Source organism: Strix aluco, chromosome 8 (genome assembly GCF_031877795.1).
Source record: "Strix aluco isolate bStrAlu1 chromosome 8, bStrAlu1.hap1, whole genome shotgun sequence".
Lineage (NCBI taxonomy): Eukaryota > Metazoa > Chordata > Aves > Strigiformes > Strigidae > Strix > Strix aluco.
In genome coordinates, this window is record NC_133938.1 from 10,900,376 (window position 1) to 10,921,515 (window position 21,140).

General features: G+C 37.7%; 1 protein-coding gene across 9 annotated transcripts in view; it reads right to left on the reverse strand.

Annotated features, from left to right (window-relative positions):
• Positions 1-21,140, reverse strand: part of MAST2 (microtubule associated serine/threonine kinase 2) — a 198,194-nt gene that overhangs the window by 21,699 nt on the left and 155,355 nt on the right. For all 9 annotated transcript variants that reach the window (XM_074832136.1, XM_074832138.1, XM_074832137.1 and 6 more), the window contains 10 exons: positions 19,745-19,954; positions 13,662-13,763; positions 10,684-10,816; positions 8,969-9,030; positions 8,236-8,321; positions 6,087-6,295; positions 4,571-4,709; positions 4,006-4,138; positions 2,461-2,626; positions 1,339-1,440 (listed from right to left, as the gene is read on the reverse strand). In XM_074832136.1, the coding sequence (XP_074688237.1) occupies positions 1,339-1,440; positions 2,461-2,626; positions 4,006-4,138; positions 4,571-4,709; positions 6,087-6,295; positions 8,236-8,321; positions 8,969-9,030; positions 10,684-10,816; positions 13,662-13,763; positions 19,745-19,954 (1,342 nt within the window). The remainder of the gene's footprint in view (positions 1-1,338; positions 1,441-2,460; positions 2,627-4,005; positions 4,139-4,570; positions 4,710-6,086; positions 6,296-8,235; positions 8,322-8,968; positions 9,031-10,683; positions 10,817-13,661; positions 13,764-19,744; positions 19,955-21,140) is intronic.

Here is a 21,140-nt window from a genome sequence, read left to right on the forward strand (position 1 = left end):
ATTAAGAACTAATTAACATCTTAATTTAAAATTTCCAAACTCTAAATACCATCTTGTTCATAGCTGAATAAAAGGAGCAAACTCAGAAAGGTACTTAGCATGTGAGTGACTACTGTCATGAATAAACTCATTCATGTGCTTAAAACAAGGCAGGGGCTTACATATCTTCCTGAATTAGTATCTTTTGTTATTAACTTCAGAAGCTTGGATACCCAGAAGAAAAAAATAGGGATTATCTGTCTACTAGTATATGCATTTTTTCAAATAAAATTAATATTCATAAAAGATGCTACTGTCTTTTTTAAAAAGAGAATAGAGGAGGAAAAGAGATAAAAGGTTTGCTGAGTGCCAGTGGCACTACAAGATGCCAAGTGGAACAGCAGTCTCATCATTGCAGGTATATAAGAAATCAAAAAAAAAAAAAAAAAAAAATCAGTCCATCAACTCATTTTATAAGGCAAGAAACTCTACATCTTTTCCACGACAGCAACATCTTTCAAGTACATGGATTTGAAGTAAAGGACATGTGAAAACCATCTGATATCATTATTAATTCATGATCTATTCACCACCCTTGTGTGCACATGTGTTAAGTCTGCTGAATACATGTGCCTTTTGGAATTGCTATATATATACATTTTTATTTTATCCTTAAAGTGTAGTTTCCAATTGAAAATCTAAAGTTAAATCAAACTAATCAAATCAATGAAACAGACAACCCGTGCTGTGAAGCCGCAGTGTTGCACAAATTATTTTAAAACAAGAGCGTAGCTAGAGATTATTTATGGTTATTTACTATCAGTAAATGAGAAGTGTTGGCTTGTAAATCTTTAAATCTGACATTATAATACAGAAAGATTGACATACACGTCTGACTTTGCCAAAGAGATTATCATACTTTGTTGTATGTTTGGAGAATTCTACAGTGCAGGCCTCTATGAATGGGAAAGTTTTCATTTACTTTATTACACCCAGGAGTTCACATCCATGTAGGGGATTAAGCCCCTAGTCGAAGAAAACTTCAAAGAAATCTGATTATACACTGTTCAAATGGAGAAACAACCCTCAAGCCTTTAATAGAACAGCATGAATTTGAGAAGTTATGTTGCCAAGCTGACAGTACCCCTTTCTTGTTTCCCAAACAAGACAGTAATATCTCTCCGACTCAGACAACCTACATTAATTCTCAGAGCTTCATCACATGAGATTCACTGAACCCAGTATAAACTGTTTCCCAGCTCTAGATGAGCATTCTTCACATGGGTAGGTGTGCATCACTGGCAAAGTAGTGTCTTTTCCTGATTCTGGCTAGTACTTTCCTATGGACAAGGTTCCTACCTGTTCCCATTCTTTCCAGAGGATTTTGGCGGAGAAGCTTAGAAATGAGGTCCTGGGCATCTGGAGGAAGTGCATCGTCACCTTCTGGCCAGGCAATTTCATCTGGGGATAAAAAGAGACTTGACATTTTATACCAGTTTCATGACCAATTTGAATAACCATTCACATTCCTATACTGTAAAATGCAGTGTTCAGTACTGCCCCAGAATTGTAAATATCTTGAATTCAGCAGCTTGCATACTTAATATAATTCAAGCATTGACATTTTCCAAAATGCATAAAATTCAGCGTCAGCTAAAGCTGCTGTCAATCCAAGCAGTGCTTGTGGAGAAAAAAAGCATTAAGAACTCTATTAATAAAGTATGAAATGGGACTTCCATGACAATCCATAAACAATGACACTGACAATACTGCAGCTGTATCTCGTGCCCACACATACCACGCTTGTTATACTTGGAACAGAGAGAACAGTTCACAGGTAACAATTTCATGCATCATATTTAGTTCTTTGCTGAAATTTTCTTTTTACAAAGGACATTTGCCAAGTGTGTTAAAAATTTACTGTTTCAGAAAGCATTCCCAATAGGAAATGTTTTCACTGGCATATTCACTGAGGGAACACAAAGCAATCATTCGTCCAACTCCAAGCAGGAGATAGGTTTAAAAAGCCACAAGACGTGATGGTATCAAGTACAACAGCTTCAATGTGTTTTGCTTAGAATTGCCTTTTTATTTAATTTATACAACAATTACTAATTGACTGACATATGCACCTACAGAAGCAATAACCAAAATCAGACTGAATTAGACTAGTTGGCAGTTGCTCCTTTCATATTCTCCATCATTTAAGTTAAAAGACAGAACAGAAAAATCCCCAAATATTTTTCCCCAATCCCACAAGGATATGCATGACTTCCGTGCCATGCACAACACAACTATCTAGCAAGATGTTAAGCAACTCAACAACTTTCAATAGCTGGAATCAGATAGTTGCTACTTTGACACAGAAAGATAAATATTTTATAGCTAGTCCTTCCTGACTAAGCTGTGGCTCCTCAGTATTTTCAAGGTTTTACTTCACAACACTTTGAAACCCTTTTCAGAGCCAGAACAGAAACATACCACTGATCACTTGTCCAAACAGCTCTTCAGGTGTGTCCCCAAAGAAAGGAACGCAGCCAACTAGAAACTCGTACAGGATAACTCCCATGGCCCACCAGTCCACAGGCTTCCCATAGCCCTGGCGCAGGATCACTTCTGGTGCAATGTATTCCGGAGTCCCACAGACCTCAAGAGAAACACACAAGAAAGCAATAAACCTACAAATTGCCAAAGTCACGTCAAAGCTTATTTTTGTCTCTTTTTTTTTTTTTTTTTCTTCCCCCCTCAGAGCTTTACAAAGAAGGTATTAATGTGTTGCCACTAACCGCTTTATGCTGTGAACTACTTCCATGGAGCAAGAGTCTATATTTGAGGAACACATACCTGCACAGAAATTATATCACATACTACGAAATGTTCCTAGTGTGAACATGCCAGCTAAGTAGTTCTTTGGTGCACGCATAGCAAACCATATGGGAAAAATGCATATGCTGTGTATATAGGTCTGTCTGCTTGATGGATGTCTACTGGCACAGCTACAACTATCAGGAACTGAGTTTTGACAAACCTCTCACATCTCTGTGCTAGCAGAATTTAGTTTCACAGATGCAGAATTAGCAGCACAGCATGATTACACACTTCAGCATTTAAACTTGGGAGGTACAGCTGGCACAGACAATGGCTAAGGAAATCATGTTGGAAGATCCAAGTTGCCTCAGGCTTAGAAGTATCAACAATAACAAAATAGTTGTAAAAAATGTAACACTGCAAAGTACAAGACCATGATCTGGTGACCAAAGAGGGTTCCTGATAGAAAAAACATTGTTACTCAGAAGCAAAGGAAGACAATACCACAGGATGATTATGAATTAACACTTGGCACAGCTAAAAAAGAAACTTCAGCTGCGATCCTAGGTATTTTCAGAGGAGAGAAGTATTTTTTAATCCCATTATACAAGACAGCAGTGAGCATGCATTCAGAACAGTATAGTTCCTGTCAACTATGCCCAGGAAATATCAGGTCAAGCTGAAAGAGGTGCATGGAAGAGGTATTCATTCATCAAAGGAAAATCTATCTTGTTATCTAGAAGAACTTAGCTGGTTAAGCCTAGCAAAATGAAGGCTAAGGAGAAAAATGACCCTTAGTAAATATCATGGGGATAAAAATCAATGTTTAAGCCATCAGACAAAATTACAAGAAGAAACATATAGGAACTTGCCATGAACTTTCTAAGCACCAGAAGGGGGAGACCATAGAGCAACCTTCCAGCAAAATCCATGTTGCATCCCTAAACCAACCTCTGCTCATACCTGCACTGCTGCCTGGGCCACACTTACAATACCCTAAACTAAGAGCTGAAGTGCATTACTCCAAAACAATAAGTTGAAATAACAAACAATACCAATTTATGCACAAACATAAGAATGGACTTGTATCTTTTCCTCCCATTCTACAACACACAGCATAGTGTTGAGGCAGAGAGGGAGTGCTACAAACTCCAATTCTATCCAGAGACAGAATCCTGCATCTGATCCCACATCAACAGACAAAATTTTTCAGCTTACCTGCTTGTCCAGGAATTCCCTAGTATCCTTCTCAATGTGTCCCTCATAAAGATTAGTTGTAAGACTCATTAACCCAATTTTAGACAGTCCAAAGTCTGTAAGTTTAATGTGACCCATGGAAGTTATCAGGAGACTAGGAGAAAGAGAAGAAGCAAAGTAATCCAACATGCAATTAATTGTTTCCCAAAAGCAATTTAAAAAGAGAAAAACACAGGATAATGCTAAGCAAATTCTCAGTGTTACATCCCCATCAAACACCTGGAAGGAAACTCCTATGCAACTGAATATCACAGAGCAGCCAAGGCAACCAGAAATCAGACTACATTCTGCCATAATTTCATCAGTGTAGCAACAGCTTTGAGATAACATCTGGAGATGCTCTTTCCATACTTTCTCAGTGTTTATCTGGTTCTATACAAGTAGCAAGAGATTCCATAAAACCTCCTACATGTCAGATGCCATTGAAGATCTCTACTGTCTCTAGCCTGCATGTCCTCTTGCCTACGGAGCAAGCCCCTGAAGAACTGGCTCTCTCCCTCCAACTTCCGAAGAGCTAAAGACTTACTTATCAGGTTTTAGGTCACGGTGAACAATCCCATAATTGTGTAGGTACTCCAATGCCAGAACAGTCTCGGCAAAATACATCCTCGCCATATCAACAGGTAGGGCACCAATGTTCTTGAGAAGTGTAGCACAATCACCTCCTGGAAAAAAAAGTTGCAAATATGTCACAGTGAAATGGCAAGTATCAGTAAGAAAGAACAGCTACAGGTCTACAATAATAGATTAAGTTTCCTAAAGGCTTCTCTCTCAACCCTGTCAGCCTGAAATCTAAAGCTCTCTCTACACTCCATCTTGAGCTTCAAATAAATATTAAAATCTTAAGAAAGCTGAGATCCATGTATGTTCAGTATGCTTGCTCAAGAACTGCACAGATGCCATTTCCAAACCATAAGCAAGCCTTGAAGAAAGAGCAGTTCATGACTGTTTGGCCTCTATAGATTTCTTTGCTTTCCACCACCGAGACACATACTACTTCTGATATTTCTTGTTTCTTGAAATAGTAAGTAAACATCTCTACAACTACTAACCAGCTCTCTCTACACTTAAGAGAGGCAGCCATGCCTTTGGAGACAGCGGTAGTCATGCAAATAAGTCTGTGGGACCCTGATTCAAGCTTCTTAAGGAACCTTGGCTACACGTTTCATTTGACCTTCATCTCTACTTGCAAACAGGAATTAATATTAAAATTTGTTACGTCAATACATCTGTTTTCATTCCACTAATTTATCTGAAAGAGCACTGATAAAAGAACTATAAGCTTATTTCTCATAAACACTCAACCAAGCAAGCCAGGCATATGAAATTAATCCTATTCACCAGTGGAAATATATTGCTTATAATAAGATACAGCGATAAAAGAAAATCAAATAATATTCCAAAGAATAAGCAAAACAAACAAAAAACTACATCAGCATAAAAGAGCACTATATTTTAAAAAAAGGTTGCTAAAGAGCAAAGAGTGTATTGCTTGGTGATGTTTCTTAACTGTCTTTTTCTAACTGTAATGCCAAGTAAACGTGCTATGGATCTAGTCATGCCTTCCCATAGGAGAGCAGGAGGATTTCTTTCCAGAGAGGACGGGAAAGTTCACGCTGACTTCTGACCCCAGCAGCTTTCTCCATGTGGCTTTATGTTTCCTCAGCTCCACTGCAATCATGTTGTATTACTCACAGGGATTCACACAGTATCTCCTTATGCTAAACTATACTGGTGGTAGAATGACTCATTTCTCCAGCTCAGCCCAAACAGTCCATACACTCCTCCCTAAAAGGGCATCAGGACCTCCCTTGCGACTGCAGGGCTCACTGAACTCGCTTTCCGTGAAGAAAGGACTAGCACACACAAGAGATGGTCTTCCCATTTATTGTGTTCAGAGCAGCGCACTGATCGGTCTTACACCCAAAAGTACAATCTTCTAAATCACTCGAAAATGTCATTCTTTAGGAGGAGAGACACTGCATACACACTACACGTCCATCCTACCTAAGGTCCCTTTGCAGGTGTAACGACAACCATACCTTCCACATACTCCATAACCATGCACAGGTGGCGCTTGGTCTCAAAGGAGCAGAACATGCTGACCACAAAGGGGTTCTCAGCAAACGTCAAGATATCTCTCTCCACAAAAGCCTGCTGGATCTGGTTTCTCAAAATGAGGTTCTGTTTGTTGATCTTCTTCATGGCAAAACGTTGACGAGTGGTCTTGTGCCGCACCAAATACACCGCTCTAGAAAACCACATATCAAGAGGAAAAGTTCCATTTTCAGTTCAAACTGTTTTGTTGTTTGGATTTTTTAAAACAGTGATAGTGACTGTTTTGGATGGATCCTGACAGACTTATCTGTGACTCCATAAAATCCCATCTCAGTGCCAAGCTCCCCTAGAGAAGAAGGAACCCTGTAATGCTTCCTTCCAAAAGCTACTCTGCCTTCTTGAATTAAGCAGCATTTTCACTGATGTGACTAACAAGGAGATATTTCAGACACAAATGTCACAAGCTTCCTTAAGCATCATTGCAGAGGCATGCATTTTTCAACACTACAGTCACCATTTCACTTAAAAAACTGTCTAAAACATATGGAATCAGCACGATTTCTCTCCAAGCTCCATAAAATTAATTTGACGCAATACTGTCACTGGGGATTTCCTTCAGTAAAGTATCTCTTACATTTCTATCACTTGCAGATCATTAGATTCCTGGACACTAATAATACAGTTTGCAAATAAAATTTTCATCTACTTTGCCTGCCTTATTGAATCACTACTTGTTTCCTTTTCTCTGGAGTATATTACATTTAACATGGTATTGTGTCTCACCAGCAGCTGACTATAAAATACACCCAGTATAAAGACAAATATGAGTAATAGCAAAACTACCACCGCCCTCTCCCCTTTTTACTAAGTTACATTTAAATCATGGGGCCTGTGCAGAAATATGGCTGAAAATGTATAAAATCTTCTTGTGTGACAATGTGCCTCTTCTACCTGCTCTGTTGTGCCTTCACTGACTAAAAAATATGCTTACATTTTTTCCACATATAATTTTAAAAAAATGAGTTGCTGTTAGCTAAGCATCCACTTCAACAAAACACTCAAGCACATGCTCAGGTTTTGGTCTTACGACCTACTGAGTATCACTGCTTTTCAGTTATAACCTAATGACTATCAATGGTAAAGATTTATGAACTGCAAAGAGCCAGGAACTGTCTTTAAAATTCTGGATAGGTTTGTATGAGAGTTTAAAATTTTAATTGACCAACTTCATTCTGGATGTTTCAATGGATAATAAAATCTAATAGTATTTTTACTGTATTACTTCTCACAGTAGATTTGCCCCAGTGTAATTTTAGCATTTCTGTTAGTATTTCAAGTGCTCACAAACAGCCACATATGTTACATATATAATCTGAATACATGGAAGAATGGAAAAGCATAAACTACTTCTCCCTCAATATTCTTGCTGTTTCAGTGAATCATCAATAACATTTGCAACTACAGAATTTTACTCTCACTCAAATCGCAGGACTTAACCAGACAACATGAAAGGAAATACATACTGCCTTGCTAAGCAATAAGGAAATGGGTGCAAAACAATTTTCTCAGACTCATGTAACTACATTTTTTACTAATACTTACGAAATCTCACAATAAACTAAGTGACAATATTTTCCCTAGAGACTATGTTTAGGGAAAATGTTTTTGTCATCTCAAGCTAAGGTACTGAAGTGTCTATATTTTACCTACCTACCATAAAGAAACAGTGCAGAAATAGTTACTGGAAGAACAGGCTTGAGTCCACAGTTAGGAAGGGCTTCAGAAAGCGTGTGCCACAGAGGGATTAGAAATACCATATTCTGAAAGCTTTAATGTAGGGCAACTAATTTTCCTGAGCTGGAAGCTGTGAGTCAAGTTCAGCACAATAAAAGGACTTCACAGCCAGGAGCTGTGTCCAGGTACAGGGGCTATTGTCTAAGAAACACAGAGAACATGCAGGGAATAGTGTTTCCCAGAAGACATCACAAGTGTGGAACCTCTGTAGCACCCAAGCAAAATTCATTTATGGTTTGGACCCAACAAAAAACAGTCATTCGCCGAACTTCGCTACAGCCCTCCCCTGGGTAGGACAATAATAATATTTTCTTCTAAAGCAAAGTCTAAAAGTCTTACCCATAGGCACCATTACTGATTAGTTTAATAGTTTCAAACTCTTCTTCAGATGGAGTTTTCTTTGACTGGACAGAGGCCCCACGGCTCTGGAGAAAGAAGACAAGAAAATGGAAATCAGTAGCAGGAATGACTTAATTCTATATGTCACTTTTTTGTCCTTTTCTTCTTTAAGCAGCATTCACTCAAAATTAATCCTTTTCTAAACCTCTGGAGTCCTCAGCTTTAGGATAATTGTCTGTATCCCTAGGATCTTTCAGACTCCCTCCACAAATATTAGCACAAAAAGTCAGTGGACTATAAGATTCAAGCATTTCCTCAACATTATATTTTTTAAAAAACAATAAAATAAACTACTTTGAATCGTAGTGAGTTGTATAATTCATTTTTTCCAATGGTCCGTTACTAAAGTCAACTCTCTTCGATACCCATCACATTTTACAAATGCAGATATAAAGAATTCCTCCAGACTATTTTTGTTTGCAAGTCTAAAAATAAAATAAAATCAACACAACTTGATAATGCCTGTTTGCAACTTTTAAGCATTTCACCACCCCAATACAGAGATTTCGACATTTTTATGAGTATACTCTAGTTTTAACACGCACTTTTAAATGTCAGCACTTTTTTTTTTTTAATTAAAATTACTCTGCATTATAATTAATTCTTTACTGTAGACTACTTCTTTCCAGAAAAAAAAAAAGCGCTAGACAGAGTGAGTGTATTACTGCTGTACCTCGACTGAATCATCTGTCTCAGGAGTGTCTGGGCTGTCATAGCTATTCAGCTGGGCCATTTCTGAAAAGAAAGAGGAAAGATTACTCCTAATGATCTCAATCAAACACTATTCTCTTTGTTTATACAAGACAAACAGGTTTTTAAGAGGTGCTTGTAAATGATGAGGGACATTTTTCCCCTCTGTAAAAAGTCACCCCAATTATACAGTGATAACCTTTAGCATCTTGTAAGCTGTGGGCAGTATTTTATATAAAGATGAATATAATTAATTGTTCTAATTTCAGCCTGACTTATTCTAGATTGTTTCTATAATAAGCAAAAGCAATAAATGCATGTTTGGGGAAACTGTCGTCTAGTTAATATTAAAACATATTCCATGCATATATGTCTGCATATAGCCTTGTGGCACCTCTGTACCCCAGAAAAGAAAAAACATTACGTTTCAAACAGCCTCCCTCCATGAAATGTGTCTTATTCTGCAAAACACTGCAGCAGCAAACTGGGAGAAAGTCAGTTAGTTTAGGCTACTCAGCTGTCTTTAGGAGATGCTATAAACTTTGCAAACCCAAATCCTACATTAACTACTAGTCTCTGAACAGACATCACTGACATTTCTGGGTGCCCTCCTTACAGAAAGGAAATAAGGCACCTTGACATCTCCACACATTTCTAAAGAAAATTTGACTTTAGTAAGGGGAATTAGTGATGGAAAGGTTCTCTCCCATGACAGGGATCAAAGGAAATTTCCCTTTAATGTCAGATTTCAACAAATGCTATTAAATTGCATTTAGCAATCTTTGGTAGAAATTTTCCTGAAGAGCTCTTCACTTGAAGTCAACCTGTCACTGTCATTCCAGTAAACACCGTAGAAGTTAAACTAGTCCTATCCAGACTACTAATTTATGCTAAAATTATGCTCTCCTGAGAAAACAAAAAGTATGGTTCAATCGCTGAAATATTCCCAGTAACCTCCAGTCTCTGTCACACTTTCTATTGTTGCTGAGCAAGCCGTGCGTGCTCATAAAGCTTGTCATAGGAGAAGAGATTCAGTTAGCAAAGTGCCAGGCAGAAATATTAACCCCCAAATTTCAAAGTCAGGAACTTCTCGGCCTCTGTACATTTACAGCATATTCAATTTACCATCTGCAATTCTGGCACCCAGCAGAAAAGCTGTTACTGTCTTCTAAAGCATTACTCACTTTGGTTTCACTGGTATGCAAGATGTATAAATACAATCTCATCTCCACCTAAAAATTCATACTAGTCCTGGTTTCTCATGGAAAATCACAACAAATACACTCTTCCCAGAGAGGACAACAAAGTGGGATGACCAGATACTTGCCAACCAGGCCACCAGCAGGCAGGCAGATCAGAAAAATAATGGGTAAATTTACTTTTACTGTCCAACAGCACAGACAAAACAGTTAAATCATGAAGCCATTTTCTAACATTGTTTCAGCCATAATACAGGGAGGCATTATTAACATCATAAGTAAAGAACTGTCACTGCTGATGTGTGATCCTTACCCCAGCAACATTCCTTTGAGACATGGGGCTGGAAAGGACAGTCTAGAATTTGACAGCAAACAAGAAAACAAGGAAAAATGGGCTAGAAATTAAACCAATAAAATAAAAGCCTCCTTCAGCTGTGTAGTGACCATGAGATCTGGTTATTCTTTCAGCAGTTTGGAAAGTACAAACAAGAGTTCTCACCCTCCAAGGGATCCCTGGTGAGTCCCAGCTGGCTGATAATATAACGAGGAATGTCGCATTTAATTCCTTGCCCTTCCTTGGCATGGCCTTCTGCAGCTTCTAACAAATGGTAGAACTCTTCAGGATCAAACTCCTACAGCAAGGTGGTGAGAGACAGAGAGAGGTAAATGATGCAGCTTTACAATTACGAAAGGTTCCTCCCCCATATAGGAGATTCCTCAGAAAATCAGAAACTCAGCATAATACAGAGAATGAGGTGAAAGGGAAGGTGAAGTAAAGGAAGGACGCTTCAAGACACAACTGGAGGTCATTTACTGGTGAGTAAAGGACAGAAGAAAAAGAAGTCTGGTGACAAAAAATTCAAACATGTAAGAAATTAAGAAATTAAATAAATTCTGGTTCTGTCTTCTTTTTAGTAGAATTATTTAATCATTTGAATACATAAGAATGATCGCTACTAAGGGGAGGCAGGTGCCACGGAAAAATAATCTGAAGAGAATTACATACTTTTTCCCAAAAATGGTTTCAGTGACGCACAAAACACATTATTATTTTCTTAAAGTCCCAGAGACTCAGTCCGTAAATAAACATTTCACAGTCCAACAGGTAATTCGAAGACAGAAGCCAAATAATTGAAGTTTAAAATACTTAAATGCCCTCACCCCCATTAAAACAATCACAACCATCACAACCACTGCCTATATGGTCAGTTTTTTCATTTACAAGGAAGAAGTAAGAACTAGTTGTGTTACTAAAATTAACCTTAATATTAAATCTTCGAAAAACTGTTTATAAATTCAGAAACAATTGAAGCTAAAGGTCAAATTACAAAAAAAGTGTGTTAAAAAAGAAAAATGAAATGTAGTTCTCAAGCTATTCAAATGGTTGACTATCCATTACTATATTTCTTGTTCTTTTATGGGATAAAAGAAACATTAATACTTCATGTCAGCAGAATAAAAAAAAGTTTGGAAAAGAAGTGCTATAAAGGCAATACAGGTTAAAAAACCAGGGAAGACTAATACATAGATCCAAATATGATTTTTATACTTTGAAGTCTAGTCACTTTATTGTCAAGGTTGTCACTATGTGCTTTGGGTTCATTACTCAAATCTCAATGACTTTACTGCTTCCACCTGCTCCCACTCATTCTGCAGAACATCAGGTGCAAAGAGAGTGGAAGAACCTGAAGACCTATTGATTTGCAGCTAAAAAACTGGCTTGAGTTTGGAACTGCTTGCAGGTATAGAGATGGGTTCACAAAACTTACTGAGGTTTCATGTTTCCCTAGAGGATGTGTTACTAGTAGAGCATACGCAAGCATAAATGACAATGGTGAATGCAGCAAATACGAACACAATAAGATTAAATTTATTTCATTTCTTCATTGTCTTCACTCCCAAAAAAACATTTTGAAGAAGTGCTGGAAGATAACTGGAGTCACAAAATTCATCTAAATCACAAAAATGGTTTTGAAAGTCAAAGAATTCCCAGTCTGAATGGAGCTGGGCCGAGGATTTTCAATGTAATCTAGTGGAGACTTCTTGAAAAGTAAGTGTAGGCATCTACCTTGCTGGTTGTGTAACCTACTTCTTCATCACTGACAGTGGTCTTCCTTGCACTACAGGGTTCACAGCAAAGCAATCCATCATGTGGGAGGAATAAGGGAACCCTCCAAAGTCTACTTGTTTTCAGTACTTCTGCAGGTGTTCTCAAAAACTGGTATCATTGGAAAGATTGGACCGCTCTTGTCTACTTGTCAAAGAAAGCTCTGCAAAAACTCATTTATCTTCAAGTGATTCCAGTGATAAAAGTTGCCCATGGACACACTGCCCTCAACATGTTTCAAATGCTAACTGTACATCTATACCCAGCCACAGATTCCCAATTTAGCCAACTTCTCTAATGTCTCAAACAGGTGTAGCTTCCCTGTCATTTTTATGCCCAGTAAGAACCATCAGATTGTCTGCTTCAACATGCCAGGGAATTTCATCCTGTGGTTCAGAAGTTTCCACTGTAGGTTTGTGACACCTTCTCAAGCACTCCAATGATTTTTTGTGACTCTTCCCTACACTTTCATCAATTTTTCACCATCCCTTTGAAAACTGATTCCTATAACCAATAACCACCACAACACTGTACACCAGATGCCTGATCACCTCTTTCCATATATATTCAAGATTTTTATTAACTCTCCTGCCATAGCATCACAGGGAGAATGCACGTTCAGGCTGCTTCTCCACTGCACCTACAAAATATTTTTTGAGTTGCAGGACTTCAGGACACAGTTACTTATTTAATTGGGATGGCCTAAATGCTTTTCACCATTTTCTAGAATTAAAGAAAAAATTACATTCTTCTTAGCCAGAGTAAGTTGTTAAAAAAAAGTAATGAGACTTGCTTTTCCATGTATTCCAATAGCACCAAATAGGATTTCAAATCTAGGCTTCCAAATCTGCTTGGATCTCTCACTGACCTGTCCCTGTGTGTGTTCATAGCTGGAAAACCTGACACCAGGTTTCTCTGCAATTGCTGGGTCTACAGTAAGAGTTTGAGTCCAAGAGCCCAAACACCATTTCTATCATGGAAGGGAATTTCTTCCTTAGTGACAGTTCGTTCTTAGTACGGCTGGGCACCATACAAACACCATACATTTACAGGCTCTTTACTGTAGCTACTGACAACACAGGGATAATCAGGTGGCATCAAGTAGCATGAAATGATGTCAACAGCTACATCTGGTCCCTCAGCCATAAACTTTATAATAAAATATAATTTAGCTGCTGTTGCAGCTGACAGTCCATTGAAAAGATACTTTTATATTAATGCAAAAGACACTTAGTACTTCTTTTTTTAAAATATTGATTTATTTTTCATCAATATTTTAATGAAAATTTAAAGCTTTGTGTTCTTCATCTCCTCAAAAACACACCAGACTCTTTAGATCATACAGGCACTCTCCCAAGGACCAAACTTACCAGGCACTCAAGCAGCCGAGCTGGTCGTGCAATGATAATCATCAGCTTCTTCACAAGTTGGGTAACAAAGGCAACCTCGGAGCTCTCGGATCGCTCGTGGGCCTGCGGAGAACAGAACATCACATTATGGTCTTAGCAGTGAACTCTTCATTTTTATATGTCAGATGCTGAATGCAGAGCAATCACCAACTCAGTAACTGTAATTTGGCAGCAAAAGCACGACTGAGTCTGGCTAAGCAATGGTCTCAGCTCATTCAAGGATGCCAAATTACATATAGTTTTTCCATTACAACTGACTCCTTTTATCATGCAAGAGATATTTCAAAGGCTCTGTTTGCATTATATCACCTATCAATTATATTAGATATGATGTGGTTTTATATTTAAAAATGAAAAGAGAAATACTGATTTTTACAATTTTACCTTCCACGACTGACATCCTACATAATTGCTAACAGACACACGTATTTCCAGGCTTTACTTCCAGCTAGGATTTGAACCACTTCTATTCATCATCAAGAAAAACTAAACTTTATTTTACCTTTATTTAATTTTATAAATCCTGCTGAGCAACTACTGCATTGTATTGTATGCTATGTAGGACCAAGCAGACAAGCAAAGCAAAGAGCATGCAGAAATTTAATTTGGAAAATTTATTCTTGTCCACTCCCTTTACCAGATTTCAGTATAAATTCAAGGAGTGTGTGTGTGAGGGGGGGTGTGTTGTCTTATAACAATAAACACACTAACACAATAATTTAAAAAAAAAAAACAACCAAACAAAAAACCCCAAAGACAAATTTGAACATCCCCCAAATTACTTTTCTTTTGCTCAAGCACATGATATGGTTACATTGTGAGTCTTGAAGCACAAACAAAATAGTATTTAATTTCAGGGTGATAAAATATGGTTCCAATGACATGTAAAAACTCTGAAACAAAGTATAGCTATTTTTTCCCCAAGGTCTAAAAAAATTAGGCTTTAGCACAGCCACAAGTATAAAGTCTAGAACTTAACCAATGAGCTTATGCTGGCAAGGAGCCAGCTGCTTATAGGAATGATATTTTATCAACAAGGATGCAAGCAGCAATAAACTAAGAGGTTCATTTAGCATTGTTCATTAGCACCATCTAAAAAGAAGATATATATGGGCGAGAAGTCAAATCACACTGGTGATCACCTAAAAGAACAATAAAAGCACGGGGAAGCAGAAATTCAGAACTAGAAACATACAGGCAGCATTTTAAATAATATATCCCTAATATTTTGTTACCAAATAAAAAAATGTTAGAAGTTCATTATTTCTCATTTTGACACAGGTGAGAACAAGAAATGTTGACTGTCTACTTCAGCACTGATAAGCTCAGGCTAGAATTTTAACACTGAAGAAAACAATGTACCTGCTAGTTCATTATCTAAAAAACAATATCAGAGATGCTTCCTGGCTTAAAAAGAAGATTTATTCTGAAAGCATTGAAATAAGTCGCAATTTTTTTTCTAAATAAAAGGTATTTTCTAATTATAAAATAGAAAATAATCAAAATGAAGATAATTAGTATTTACTGTGTTCCCTAATGCATTACGCAAAGTTATAAGTTAAAATATGAATTGTAGAAAGAAATGAATGCTTTCATATTTGAAAAACATTCCAGATCACGAGGGTCAGCTGTGTTGAAATGAATAATAAAACACCAACAACTTTGTATTATTTGAAATATGAGCCATGCAACTGAAAAGTCCTTTTCCCCCCTACATAAGTTATATTATGCAAAAAATAAAACATTATATAAAATCCATCATTTTGCATCCATTTTTACTGTTAAAGTAAACATTCAAGTCCTTTTGTTTTTTACCTTTTTTCATCTATGACAATTTAGTCAAAATAATTTTAAAATGTAACTAATTTAATCAGGTGTCTGTTTCAAAAATGAAAAGCTAGACCATGACTGCCAAATGCTACAGAAAAGCAAAAGGGAAAAAAAAGGATGACAAAAATCAAACACAACTTGTAACAGCCACTCAGCCATCATCTCTGCACAGTGCTGCTCTTCCAAGATCCTCAGTAAAACTGCCTCTTCTTGTTTCCGTCTCGTGCAGGACAGCCCGAACATCCCTACAGACATCTTGTTTACAATCTGTCCCAAGGACAGTATCTGGAAACCAGAAGGTTATATAGCCAAGCACTGCCTGCTGCTTCCATGGGCCTTGGTACGAGGCGTGCCATCTAATTAGCAGTTCCCAATGACAACACGCTTGTCTGAAGGTTGCTGGTGGCATTTCAGGGTTTCCCCCCCCCCCCCCCCCGCCTCCCAAGGGGAGGAGGGAGAAGCTATAGTGGTTGTGGGTAGAGGATGATGCCATTCCTACACACATTGCCAGTGACACGTGTACAGGAGGTAGCAACGGGTAATTTACAAACCGATTCCCTTATCTGAAAGACCCATCCGTCACTAACTGTAGCTACTGGGGCATGAAATTAAAATCACTGTCCTCCCCTGGGGTTCAGCAGGACCAATAACTGGGATATGCAAGTCACAATGCTGTAATTGAGCTAATATACTGATGGAAACCAAAACAATAGACCTGCAATGCCAAGACCCAATAAATTTACACTCAGGCTTGTATTAAGAAAGCAATCCCAATCAGAATATCCATTTGCCAATGTGCAGCATCAGTCACCACAGTATAGTACTAATACCCTCCCCTGCTTCTTTTGTTCCATGCACAGAAACACCTGTAATCCTTCACCTTCCTCACCAGTTGGCTACACCTACACAAAAGCCATTAAACTACTTCTGGCTAGTTTTGACTTGTCAATTCAGCCAGGGAATAACTGACTATAACCTTTTTTTTTCCCCAAACAGAATGTTACTGTTGTGAAGTTCGTGTTTTTCAAAATAAAGAAACTCTCTTAAATTCATTCTTACCTCAGGATAATTGTAATGATGCAATAAGCAATAGGTTTTTCTAGCTAAAAGACAGTATTTCACACTCCAATCAAGGGAAAAGATCTCATTTGCCATAACTAACGAGATTTATTGCTATTTTATTACAAAAGCCAGGATGGCATAACTTTTAAAAGCCTTCTGATTTTGTGTATTTAAACAGCTCATTATTTACATATCCAATTACTCTGTTTTACAGACAATTTTTACAATATAAAATAGACTCAAACTGCAACATATTAAATCAAGTTTCCTTTCTATGGTTTGAAATACTGTGCGAGTTTAGTTTGTTACCACATGTCAGGATCAAAACCTTAAAAAAGAATTTCAAGAAAATCCATTCTTTCACAGTAAAACTGTATGAAAATCTGTGGGTATTCCTGCTACTTACTGACCTCCTTACTCATCAATAAATCATCTTCCCAATCTTTCTATATATCATAAAAATATACTGTAAAACTATATATCCCTACTGCACAGTTGTATGGCAACTGCCCAAGTGGAAGAGCTTTTCTGATGACCTTCCAGTTCATATTATTTATGTAGTGCATAACTCTGTGTGTTACCTTACAAGCTAAGCAAAGGTAAAGACCCTGCCCTCAAATTTGGAATAATCTAAACCTGACTTCAAACTTCTTCTGCTTCAGGTGTCCTCCAAAAGAAATATTATCACCAATTTCTATATATTTAGATTGAAATGTCCCAATTATTTCCTTCTAGAATGCAGTCTGAAGGGCAAAGCACAGACTGTCAAGTAGGAGAAAACAAGTAGCTTTTAAATATTAAAATATAAAAGAAAAGCCAAGGAACTATGACAGGACAGAAAAAACATATGAGAAAGATGTGGAATGAAGTCTTTGACATTCCTCTGCTGTCTTTAATTTCTTTGTCCTTTTCCTTCCCAGCCAGTTCTGCCTTCCTTGTCTCTCTAAGCTTTCCCTTTAATTGTCTCTAGCCCACCTTACTTCCTAAAGTAAATCAATTAAACTTAAGAGATGACCCTTCTCTCACCCCTGCTCTGCAGAAGATGTTAAGAGGAAGAGGTCAAAGAAAGCCCTGAATGTCAATTCCTGAACAAGCCCAGAGATGACCATTGTATTTTCTCTAATAACAGTTCAATGTCATCTTTTCCTGTGCTTAGGAGCAGCAGCTTAATGCATGTAGGATCAAGGGGAAAAGGACATTTAAGAAGTGTGTTATGAGGATTTGTTCTGAGGCAGGGGAGAGAAAAGGAAAAAGCAGATTTATGTGACCCACACCTTCTCTGAGATCCTGATTAACCTCTTCAGGCCAGAAGACAGGCCTGAAAGTGCAGACTGGAAGTGGCCAGACCCACTTTATTGCTCTTTTAATTCCTTGTATGAGAAATCATCATCCACACACAGAGGAGAAAAGACTGGGAGTGGTAGAATTTCAAGCTTCAAGTATCTGCTACCAGAAGCAGTAAAACACACTGTAGTCCCCTTGTGGCCCTTGAAATCTAAGTTATTTTGCTGAGCATGCACACCCACGTTTAGTGAAATCTTTTCAACTTCAAAACCATCACCCGAAGAGGCCTGATACCTTATTTCATAGCTGATGTGTGTAAATACCCTGCTTCCAGACTCTGGAGGTACAAGGTGAACCCACTGACAAGTTCTCACCCGTCTCCCTGTGGTGCCTGCCCCACACAGGCCGCACTGCCCACATGCCTCTGTCGCCGGGCCCCGCAGTAACGGCTGGGTGATGCTCATCCTGCCCAGGAAGGCTACACTGTCACTTTCAAACTTCAGAAACATTTTCCTCTTTTTTAAAGACTATGAATACTGAACAATTTCTTTGACTAGATGCAGTTTCTCCAGCCCTGGATGGTGGCATCAGTGTCAAACTCTTGTGCAGCATCCAAAGAACACCACTTATACCAGGAAACACATTTTTTTAATATTAAATACATTCACAGTGGTTACTGATATCCCATAGGGAGACAACCATACAGGCCCTCAAAAGATATTCCCTACCTCTCTTCATCTGTCAAAATTATATTTCCCATCCAGACAGAATGCCACAAAACCAAACATGAGTAATTTTTCTCCCATGCACAACAAGTACCAGGGAAATTGCAGCCACGCTCATATAAATTGGGTAGACAAAGATTTTAGCTGATACAAGGGAAGATTCTGCAGTTTTCACAAAGCTTTTTAATAAAATAATTGTATACTAATATAGTATTTTTATTCATCTGCCAGTTTCTAATGTCTGGAAAGAGTGGCAAAGGGGCACAAACTACTGTAATTCATGTCAGTGGGTTGGTAAACTGATCAATGACATATAAACACATCTTCACCAAATAGATTAAAAATCATCACAGAAAATAATTTAGTTCAGGTGTTCTGTTTCTAGGTGTCTCCATGATATTTGTTCTCTGAGCCTGCAATCTTTATAAATCCTGTGTTTTCAGCTTGCTATCTCCTTAAATCAAAGCAGAGCATTAGGAAGACATTCCCAAACAGAGGCCTGGACCCAGAAACTGGTAATAGCACTGACTCTTCACAACAGCTATAGCAGAAATTCTAAGATTTTTTTTAATTTAATATTATTTACATTTTAAAGGAAAAGAGCAATTTTTAATGAGTAGCTGAAGCATACTGAACATGCATTAAAATTGTGCCCCCTTGTGTATTTTCATATGCTTTGAACAACACAAAACACATAGAAGTACTCAAAAACCTACAACTGGATGAAGTTCAGATCAAGAAAACCTTTTATGAAAAATTTACAGCAACACTACAGACTATGGTGTTTTCACTCCTTGAAGGTACTATTGTAATTAATAAGTCATTCAGAGTCTTGAAGTACATGAAAGAAGTTCAGTAATTCCCTTCATCTGGATGAACCCAATTTTCATAAATGGTAAAGACTGCCTCTGACTTACTCATATGCATATTTAACTTTTGTACAAACGAACCGCACAGGTGAAATGATTTGCTCAAATTTGCCCATGGCAGATCACAGCAGACTGGAGAAACTCAGATCTCCTGACGCTCCCACCCGCTGCCCTTCCCCTAGAATCCACATTGTCTCTCCTAAAATCAAAGCTCTGGCTTACTGTTTAAAGTTTCAATCAAAACAATATATTCTACTTTCCAGAAAGCACTTACATCCTGGAGAAGTTTCTCCAAGTTTTCCTGCAGCTCATAAAAGTACCGAGAAGTAATAAGACCTTCACGTGATTTATCTAGGCAATCTCTGGCCAGTTCAATAACTTGATGATGAATGAAACTTAGGACCCCATCTGCTAATTGCAGCACGTTCTCTGGAGCATTAGAGGCAATAAACTCAGCCAGCCGTTCTTCCATCTGCGCCGTGGCCTAAGAGTACAGAATAAACAGAAATTATTCTTAAATTTTACTATCCCAGAACTTAAACATAAACAAGTAGGGTACTAAAGCAACACACTCTTAATTCCAAAATGCATGATGCTTAGAAAAATATTCCAAAATACAGTAGCATTTTGCTGAGAATAAAAATAGCATACCATAGGCAAAAGTTATGTTCACATGAGGAAACAACAAAAATGAATCGGAACACACTTTCTGAAAATGCTAATGACCATAAAAATATCCTGGTCCTGAGGCTGTATTCCTCCTTGGGTCTCCAGAGTAAGGATGTAAGATACGAAGCAGTTTTCAGAACTTTTAGGCAAGACCATGGAACCTGAAAATCATTGCCCCAAGCAATAGATACATGGCATTTCTATCACTATAAGCACTGATATCCTGTCTCCAGAGAAACATCTATTTTTGCTATTGGTAGAAGAGGAAGGAACGGCCATATCAACAGCCCTGGGATACACGATCTTCTACACTCATTTCAATAAGATGTTAACTTTCAAAGCTTGATTCCACAGATTTTAATATTCAGCTTTTTTTAAAAAAAACAACACACATGTCTCTTCACTGCAGATCACTTCAGCACATTTCAGTGTGACTGAATTCAGACTGACTTTTCTAAAAATCCAAATCTATCTTCATTGATTCTCTGGTAACAAAAGCCCCAGTGGCAAACCTGATTTTTGCCAAGACCTCCAGTATCATTTGGAATAACTTTAAAAGAAAACTTTGTGTTGCTAATATGTAAGCGGAAAGCCTACCAAAACCAAAGAAATTTGGATCGCTATAAAGCAAATTTAATGCAGTTATACAAGGCAATAACGAGAGAATGTTATTCAACATGTTTTGAAATTACTCTAAAATAGCTTTTTAAAGTATATATGAAACTAAGCAAAACATCCTGGTCTTCCAGTCTTGATCCGATTCAAAATTTTAAGAAAAAGACAAGGATTAGTTAAAAATATATGGAAACACTGGCCTCATAAACAACATGAATGGACTGAGCAGCCAAAGCATAGCCTCACTCCTGCAAGCATTTGTCATGCCAATAAAAAACACAAGAAATTTAGTTAATCTGATGCACATACACAAATACATAAAGCTTTTCTATTGCTTCTACTGCAGAATTAACATGTGAAGCAGAGGAGGCAGCTTCAAACTCTCA